The 10403-nt window shown below is 35.7% G+C and overlaps 1 protein-coding gene and 1 non-coding gene across 2 annotated transcripts; one reads left to right on the forward strand and one right to left on the reverse strand.

The window, feature by feature from the left end:
• The first annotated feature begins 1877 nt into the window (after window positions 1-1877).
• LOC115724283 (small nucleolar RNA R71) lies at window positions 1878-1984 on the forward strand. The gene has a single exon (XR_004013081.2). It is a non-coding gene; the product is annotated as a small nucleolar RNA R71 (small nucleolar RNA).
• Window positions 1985-7376: 5392 nt separating this feature from the next.
• On the reverse strand, window positions 7377-8597 carry LOC133031282 (uncharacterized). The gene is made up of 2 exons (XM_061104754.1): window positions 8508-8597; window positions 7377-8357 (listed from the first exon to the last, which is right to left on the reverse strand). Exons 1-2 carry the CDS (start codon window positions 8595-8597, stop codon window positions 7377-7379), a joined length of 1071 nt encoding a protein of 356 aa, XP_060960737.1.
• Window positions 8598-10403: the final 1806 nt, after the last annotated feature.

The raw sequence follows: 10403 nt of genomic DNA on the forward strand, positions 1-10403 counted from the left end.
CAAATAGTCAAAGATCCTCTATAGATGATCTACATTGAATAGGGATAAATTTACTATTGTACCCTTCAATGTATTTTATCCTTAAAACACTTAGCCACCTATAAATGATGTTTCAGTAAACTAATATAATTACTAAAATGTGGCCTCACTCAATTATCTCTATTAAGCCAAGCTAGAAGGAAATCATCATTTGACTTCTAAATATGTATAGAAGCTATAGATTCCATATCTATGATTAGTGCTCCCACTCAATTGAACTATCATGTTCTCGAGATGTTTGTGTTCAGTCGTACGAGCTTCAACGAACTACTCTAAGAACATAAATAATACAATTAAGATCAAACCTAACCATCTCAGAATTAAGATCTATAGACATAAGATCAACTAGTGATATTAACTTAGGAAGATATAACAGTAAGTTTATGATATCTTATCCAAGATCAATATTAGTCTAATCTAATGTATACTTCATACATCCGATATTGGCATACTTTGCCAATGCCCTGGAAAGGACATAACACTTATCCAAGGTGTAAGTATACCTTATCATTGATTATCGTGTCAGTCTAAATCCACTGTACTGACAAATCATGGGACAAACTTTTGAACATATAATCATGATTATATTTTACTATGTTTACAACACTATAATCATGAATAAATATAAGGTATGGACTTAATAGAATTTATACATTAAACATATAATCATGAAATAAATCATGTGAACCATACAACATAAAATGATTTCTGATATTTTATTAATTAGTAAATCTGATTATATTAAAATGGATTTTGTTTAGGGTAGAAAACCCAACACTGCACTCCTTAGTAAGTGCTACAGTTTCGTAATACTCCAATCTTTTTTTCTTCGATAAGATTTCCTTCATAAACTTCACATAACTTGGAATTTGTTCAAGTACCTGGGTAAAAGGTATGTTAGTGTGAAGCTTCCAGAAAATATCAAGAAACTTTAAAAACTGCTTGTCCAGTTTCTTCTTTTGAAGTTGTTGAGGATATGGAATCTTGATGTGGTGCTCATAACTAATCGGTGGCTGCTTTTTTTCAAGGTTCCTAGTAACCTTATCTTCCACTAAACCATCATCTTTAATCATTGGTGTAGGAATAGGCTTCTTAACTGACTCTTTTAATTTTTTACCCCTCCTTAGAGTGATTACACTGTAGTTTTCTTTAGGATTTACCTCTGTATTACTTGATAAATTTTGATTAGGTCTATTATGAAGCATATTAGTAAGTTGCCCTACTTGTGTTTCAAGATTTTTGATGGATGCTCTTGTCTCAGTCATAAAATGCGTTTGTATAATGGTGAGGGTTAGCAAAGTAGCTTGTAGATCAATTACAAGAGTAGTTGGAGCTTGTGAATTTTGGTGCTGAGAAGTAGAAGCTTGGTTCTAAAATTGATGTCGTTGCCCTTCATTATTAGTCCATCCATTATTAAATATGTTGAAGAAGGGTTTGTTGAATTGCCTTTGAAAGTTGGCAATTGCTTGCACTTGAGCATGAGTCATCACAACATCTTCAGTTGATTCACACTTATCAAAAGTTTGTGGTCCTCCACAAATCTCACACCCAGTTGAAGCTTGAACAACTTTGGCAGCTTCAGTTGTCTTCTGTAACTGTTTAGTGAGTGTAGCAGCCTAAGTTGTCAAAGCAGTAATAGCATTCAATATACCATCTTTCTTCTTCCAGTTGCTCTTTCATCAGACCATTGATGGCTATTCATTGTCGTGTCTTCAAGTAATTCATAAGCTCCAGTTGCACTTTTGCTCATGAATGTACCTCTTGATGCAATATCAATAATAGTTTTAGTAGTAGGACGTAAACCAATATAAAAGTTTTGAACCACCATCCACTGCTCCATACAATGGTGGGGGCACTTTCTCAATAGATCTTTAAAATGCTCCCAAGCTTTATATAAAGATTCACCATCATTCTGAAAAAAGTTATTTATTTGTCCCCTCAGTTTAGTAGCTTTTGAAGGAGGAAAGAATTAAGATAAGAACTTTTGAGCTAGATCTTGCCAAGTGACAATAGAATTTGGTTATAGAGAATTTAGCCAAATTTTTGCCATTTCCTTTAAAGAGAATAGAAAAAGTCTCAGTTTAAAAGCATCATCACTCACTCCATTGTATTTGAAAGTGCCACACAATTCTACAAAATTTACCAAGTGAGTGTGAGGATCTTCGAAAGGCAACCCACTAAATTAGAGAGTGGACTGCACAATTTGTATAATAGCTTGCTTGATTTCAAAGTTATTGGATTCAACTGCTAGGGATGTACACAGTTCTGTACCCCCATCAGAGTGGGTAGTACATTGTCTCTCAGGCTCTCTCAGCATTATTTTGAGTGTGACCTCCTTGCAAATCTCCAGGAATTAGATCATTCCCTTTATTTTGCACCACCTTCTCTAATTTTTTGGCCTCCCTCTTGTTCTTTATATTTTTCTTACAAGACTTTTCAATCTCAAGATTCAAAAGAACAAGACTCTCTTCACCTCTTCTACTGTGCATATAACACAATTCACCTGAGATAAACAAATTCAGCGACTAAACAGGTTAAAAACAAGAGAAAATAAAATAAAATCAAAATCAAATTAATTAAAATGATATTGATAATTTTCAATCCCCGACAATGGTGCCAAAAAATTGTTCGATAAATTTAGTAGGCAAATATAAATAATCGAATAAAGTAATATAATGATAAATAGAGTACCATTTCCAAAAGGATTGATATTAAATTACAAATTAATTAATTCTTTAGTTCTATTTGATAAATAAAAATTGTTGGATAGAAAATAAAGCGAGACAATGACTTAAAATTTTAAAGAAATAAAAAAAATAAAGGCAAAGATTATTATGATCCCTGACTATCTTTTATTTTACTTATTAATGCAATTACCCTATTTCTCTTCTTCCTATTCCATTGACAAGTTGAGTTAAGAAGTTTATAATCTGGTTAAGACTTATAAACCGAATCTATTTGAAAACTTCCTATATTCATATGGTAAGTTTAATCACAAAGATAGCACTAAACATAGCAACTAATAAAATCATATAAACAACCTAGGTACTTTCATTTTAAATCAATTTGCATCATAAAAATCAGAGCATATTCAATCTCACCTTTTAGACTATTGATTTGAATTCATAAATAGCAACTATAGATTAACAGTAAATAATTACAAAATTAAAATAGATTGTATGGAATTGAATTTAAAGAAGAAGAAGAAATTGAACAACTATATTAATCTATAAAATAAATTCAAGTGATTCACATAATAATCCTTAAAAGAAATGAGCTACTAGAAGACATTCTAAAACAATAAAATTCATGTAAAAGCATAAAAGATAGAGATGAAGAGATAGAACATTATTAGAGTCCTGCACTGGTGCCTTCTGCTCCTTGCCCTCCTTCTACACTCAGAATTTCTCTCAATTTTTGAATGGTGTCCGAAGCTTGCCATCAGCACCCTTTTTATAATCCAAAGTTCCAAGCTTCCTAAAAATCAACAAGGTTGTGGCCTTGCATGCTAGGTCGCGACCTTGCAAGTGATTTTCCAAATTAATTTCTTCGCTAATTTTTTGTAGTTTCTTGTTTTCAATTACTTCTAGCAACGATCATAAGTATTTTGGTCATAACTGTCTCGATATAACTTAGAATTAGACGATTTAAGATCTTTTGAAAGATGAGAGAGAGATCTAGAACTTTCATTCATAAAGTTTTTCCTATAAGTTAATGGATCATTGTAAAAAATTATCATTAAGCTTCAAACTTTATTTTTGATTACAAACGAAGCATGTTGAACATCCAAAACTAAAAAAATTTCACGCAGTGTATCTTACAACTTCAAAATTCATGCTAAATCCATAAAATTCATATTATTTAACATATTTTTTAACCCACGTGATATATTTGACAATTGAAACTTGAAACAAAAATAAAACAACCATAAACCTGAATAAAAATAAATAAAAACTACTAAATACATACTAAAGTAGATTCTAAAAATGCATAAAAATAAACCTAACAATTTTCAGTGTCAAAAAAAGTTACTACACATATCTCTCTTATCTCTCTTATATTAAATGTGGCTATATAACATAAAATATTTTTTTAACATTGCAATTTAAATTTAAACTCATGGCACATATTGTCATCCTATTTTTGGCATTATGACGTGGCAGTGAGCTGGATGACACGTGTCTTACATTTTCCTACCTGGGCGAAAGAAAGTACTCCTAGCAGCCCCGAAAGGTTGATGTAAAAATCTCTGTCGTCAACATATAGCAGGATGTCCTAGCAGAGTAATCAAGGGACATATGACCAAAGTACAATCGCGTGATCAACTCGCATGCACCGGGCAGGATATGTGAGTTGGAAATTTCAGAGGCAAGCATCGTTGCTTCTAAGACACAATGATAATCCCTACATTCGTGGATTAATTCAAAGAATAAAGGTAATATTCCTTGGTTTCCCATTCTTCGCATTGTAATTATAAAATTAATGTAGTTTCCTATTTTATTTATTATAGATTAAGGGAAGCCATTCTTCATGTAATAAGATCATATAAATAGTGCCATAAATTCACTGTTAGGGGAGACAAAATTTAGTTCAGAAGAACACTCTAGAGAGAAAAGAGCGATCTAAGAGAGAATTACTCAGAGATCAATTGTAAGAGCTTTAGAGAGGAAGAACACTTCATTCTTGTTCTCAAGTCAATACAACAAAAAGGGGAGTATGTTGTTACCATTCTCACGAGGCTGAACCTCTAGAAATTCATGTGTTCTTTTTACTTATTATTTTTGTTTTCTATTATTAATTTTATCTAATTACTTTATCTTGACTCACTGTCGTTGGCTAGAAGCGAGGTCAACATTTTTGTGCTTTCATTGAGAGCAAAAATACAAGTTTTTGTCTTTCTTTTTTTATTTTTGATAAATCAATGAATTGTATTGCACTAACAAATTTACAACCGAAGAGCACCCCACTCCAAGGGCCTCAATTTATACATTTTTATCTATTCAACACTTTACATCTATGTTTTAACAATGAATGATATCTATAAAGCAAAAAAACCATTCTTTATCTACATTTGATAGCTTCTTTGGGCACAAAAATTGAACCCGAGCCTTTACATTCCATTTCACTTCCTCAACAATTCGGTTTGTAGCTGAACTTGCACCCTGCCATATAACAGAATTTCTCCATTTCCAAGTATAATAAACCATGGCAGCAGTAGCAACACAGTAGACAGCCCTTTTAAACTTTGAAATTTTTGCTCTCCCTATCCATTTGACAAGTTGATGCACATTAGTTGCTTTAGCATTCCAGCCCAGCCAATCTTTAATCTCTTTCAAGCAAAGACCGGTTTCCCTACATGCAAAGAACAAATGCTGAATGTTTTCAGTTTGTCCATCACAGAGGCTACACTGCTCCTGCACCATAACACCCATTCTAATCAATCTTTCCTTAGTCTTCAACCTGTTTAGCATCACTAGCCAAAGGATTATACTGTGTTTAGGTGTATTCATTCGGGACCAGACCTCTTTACTCCAATGAGTATTCGGCTTTGGAGTGTTGAACATTCTATAACCAGCTTTGATGACATATTTATTTCTCTAAAATTCAGCACTATCATGAAGGGAGAGAATTTGGTTTTTAAGAGCTACTAACCTCTTCCAATACCAGCTGGAATGAATCGAGGCATTATAACTCCACCAACTCTGCCCCTTGATGTATACACTATTCACCCATCTTAGCCATAAGCTCTCTTGATTGTTTGCAATTGCCCAAATGTATTTAGACATGGCTGCCTTATTCCAGCTTTCTATCTTTGTGATTCCAAGTCCCCCATTAGCTTTAGACTCACATACATTATCCCAAGCCACAGCACCTGCACCATAAAACACAGCTTGGCCTTTCCATAAAAAAGCTCTACAAATAGCTTCTATGGACTTCAAAATTCTTTTGGGCATGATTATGATTTGGCTCCAGTAAGCCTGAATAGCAATCAGTACAGAGTTGATTAGTGTTATTCTCCCCGCAAATGAAAGATTCCTTGAGCTCCAGGTTCTAATTCTTGCTGTCATCTTATCGACCAAGGTCTCACTTTCTTTCCTGGAAATCTTCTTAGCACAAATTGGAACTCCCAGGTAAGTGAAAGGGAGATCATGTCTCATGAAGCCTGATAATTGCCTGATCTTGTTCACACATTCTTCCTGCATATTACTACAGTAAATAGCAGTTTTAGATGCATTAGGGTGTAATCCAGAAGTTAAAGAGAAGAGCTTCAAAGTTTGTAACATGTAAACTACACTCTTGAAGTCTCCATGACTAAAGAGAAGAACATCATCTGCAAAAGCAAGATGATTTAATTTGAGGTTTGAACATCTTTCATGAAATTGGAAGTCCTCTTTATCTGCAATCTTCCCCATTAGTCTCGAGAAATATTCCATACCGATCACAAATAATAATGGGGACATGGGGTCTCCTTGTCTAAGCCTTCTCCTAGATTCAAAGAAACCATGTAATGTTCCATTAAACATAAGAGAGAACTTTGGAGTAGAGACACAGTTCATTATGATCCTGATGAACTTATTTGGGAAGTGAAGCCCAGTTAGAACCTCCTCTAGGAACTCCCACTCAACAGTATCATAGGCTTTCTGAAGGTCAAGTTTTATCATACAGCTTGGCTTGTTTGCTTTCCTGTGATAGTGCCTCACCAAGTCCTGGCAGATCATGATATTATGTCCTATGAATCTTCCTTTAATAAACCCTCCTTGTGAGTGAAAGATTATGTCAGGAAGGATAGTACTGATTCTAGAACTCAATAGCTTGGTTGCAATCTTGTAAATAACATTGCAACAAGCAATTGGTCTAAAATCTTTAACAGAGTTAGGACATTTGCATTTAGGAACCAAAGTAATAATCGTAGAATTAATTTCTTTGAGAATATTACCTGATTCCAAGAATGCTATCACTGCCTCACTTATATCTTCCCCAATAAGCTCCCAGTTGTCTTGAAAAAAACTGCTAGAGAAACCATCCGGTCCTGGTGATTTATTTCCAGGAATGCTAAAGACTGCTTTCTTCACTTCATCTCTTGTAAACTCCTTCATAAGACCATCAGACTGCTCATTAGAAAGAATCGGACCTCTGGCCAAAATCCTGAAATCTACCTTCCTTCTTTGCTTCATTGTTGTCCCAAGTAGACCCTGATAGTACTCCAGGAAAGCCTCTGTAATCATCTCAGGTTCATGGACTCTTCTACCATATAATTTCTCAATTGATAGTATCCGATTTTGTCTCAATCTTTGTCTAATACAAGCATGGAATAGAGCGGAGTTGCAGTCACCCTGCTATATCCAATCAACTTTGGACTTCTGCTGCAAGAATGAGTTATAATCTCCTTGAACTTTAATCATTTTTCCTCGGGCTTCTTTCTCTAACATGTGCAAGTTGCTGTCCAGTGGGCTTTTTTGAAGCTGGTTCTGAATGCAGTCTAGATTGATTTTAGCTCTAGTTATCGAGGTCTGCAAATCCATAAATCCCTCTTTATTTATTTCTTTAAGTCTCACTTTGAACTGTTTCATCTTTGTCACAACCTGAAACATTTTAGGGCCATTAACTGATTGCCTCCATATCTCCCTCAGATCAGATTCATATCTAGGGTGTGACTTCCACATCTTGAAATATTTGCATGGCTTTTTCCCACAAATTACATTAGGGTATAAAGTCAATAAGCTAGGTGTGTGATCAAAAATACCTTCATTGAGAAATACAGCTTCAGCAGATTCATATTTATTGATCCATGTTTGATTGGCCATAATTCTGTCGATCTTTGAATAAATTCTATCATCTCCATGTTGCTTATTTGACCATGTATAAAAACTTCCACTTGCTTTGACATCTTCCACTTGACATTCATTCACACATTGTAAAAATTCTGTATCAAGATGAGTTTTGACCCTCTGGCCGATCCTCTCATCTTTGGCAAGAATATCATTGAAGTCTCCCATCCAAAGCCAATGCTCATTCGTTTTCAGCTCACACAAATCCCTCCATAGTACTTTCCTTTCATTTCGGTTGTTTGAAGCATAAACCACAGTCACCAGACTATCAAACCCTTCAATTGTTGTCAACTTCAAATGCATTAGTTGGCTAGTACATTTGAGGATGTCAACATTGAATCTTCCTGGATTCCAGGCAATGACAATCTTGCCTCCTGCATGCCATGCTATATTAGATGAGAAGCACCAATTTGCAAAAACATTCAAGTATAAGGCTCCAAGTTTCGGAGCCTTAACTCTTGTTTTGAGAAGCCCAACAAAATCAACTTTCTGAAAAATTGATAAATTGCTTTATCAACTGTTGCTTGTGTTGACTATTGGCTCCCCGAACATTCCAACATACTAGCTTATCCATTAGATAGAGAGGGTTCTCTCCCCCCCCCCTCTAGTCTTATGCCAAGCTAAGTCATGATCTTGCACCCCTATTTCACCCATCTCTTCCTCTTCTTCTAGCACCTGAAAAGTATTCTTCACTTCTGTATTGTCATTTTGCCTATAACCCGATTTCATACCCTATGTTTCCAATCGGCTGCCACTTACCAGTTTCCCCTGCACTTTAGTGAATCCCTCATCATCAACTTGTGGTAGTTTCCTATTGATCTTGTTTAACTTTCCACAATTGAGTCACTACAACCTTCTTTTTACAATCGGTAGTAGCATGCCCAACCCCAGAACAATGGGAACAAGATATAGGCTTCCATTCATACTTAATCCCAACTGATGTATTCAAGCCGAATTCATTTTCAAATTCTAACAAATCTGGCAGTTGTTGATCCATTAGAACTTCTACAAGAACTCTCGGATAGTTCAACCTCTCTCTTTCCTTAGTGACATTATCCACAAGAATCGGTTTTCCAATCTGAGTAACAATCTTAAAAAGTGATTTCTGGCCCCAATATTTCAGCTCCAATTCCTCCAATTGCACCCAAACAGGAACCTTCTTTACATCTTCCTTTTTATAGTTCTCATTCGGGTCCCAAGCTTTCATGATTACTGGTCTTCTATTGAAGAAGATATAGCCCCCATTTAGAACCTGGTCTCTGTCCTCAAGTGAATGAAACCGAATGATAAAAATTCCATACGACAGTAATTTCACTCTATTAACCTTCCCTTTCCAGATTCTGTGTGCAAATCCATCTAAAATATGGAGTGGAGGATTCACTCCTAACACATAACAAACTATGGAAGGCTTCCAAAACTGAATTTCATCTTCTATGTCATCCATAGTAATCCTTACTTTGTTCTCATTCTGCTTAGTACATTCAAATGAATTTTCCAAATTTCTAACAACAGATGTTGATCGCAAAACAGGAGGAATAGAATTCTTACCAGCTGGGATTTCGCTATTGCATCGACTGTTAGCTTGCATAAAATGGGAGAAATCACTGCGTACATCCTCTTGTCTCCTAATCGCATCCAGAGACGACTTCAGAGAAAGAGGCTGAAAAATGCCCTGAAGAACAGGGCCATCATCGATCGCAGCTTCCTCATCCGTAAGCTCCAAAGCTTCAACTTCAGTAATCTTTTCCATCGAACCAGCATGAACCGCTTCATCAATCGCCTTCTTGCCTCTCTTCTTTGAAATTTTCATAGCAGATCTAGGTTTTCAATGATTCTTGGATCTTGTTCTTGCCATAGCCCCAGCCGTACAGCTGCAAGAGCAAAAATCAGAGAAAATTTACAAGTTTTTGTCTTAAAGTCTTGATAGTTTAACATGATGGTTGTACAAACTCTAAGGGGAGGCTTAACTGATTAAGGCGATCCAATGGTGACAGATCTGAACATGCAAACTCCTAGAAACATGAGAGGACCACCAAGGATAAACCCTTGACAAATTAATACACAACCACCAACTGTAGGCCATGGAGTGACTTCTCCTCTAATTGGGTTCACACGAGGCATACACGAAACTAGGAATACCAGTACAGCGGTCGACCAAACCACTCCTAGCATTGAGATCCTATCCACCAATAACACTCAAAGGCCTGTTGGAGAAGATACTAAACTTTAAAACCTGCGAGATGCGCTTGGGCTTATGCAGGGTGATAACACCACTTTGCACCATGATTAGGAGGATCTCCTAACATCTATCAACCTTGCCTTTGACGAGCAAAGACATCAATTCATAGAATGGAGGGATCGGGAAATTGAAGTCATGAGAGCTCAACAAGCAGCCATTGATAATCATTCAAGGTAGGCCATTGTGTTGATCAGAAGGGCCTACCAGATTACCAGTTAGCAACTAATGACTGATTCTAGTATCCCCCTAAGCGGCTCAGAAGGGTATATAGCTGATCATACACACAGACTCATAAT

Source organism: Cannabis sativa, chromosome 9, assembly GCF_029168945.1.
Source record: "Cannabis sativa cultivar Pink pepper isolate KNU-18-1 chromosome 9, ASM2916894v1, whole genome shotgun sequence".
Lineage (NCBI taxonomy): Eukaryota > Viridiplantae > Streptophyta > Magnoliopsida > Rosales > Cannabaceae > Cannabis > Cannabis sativa.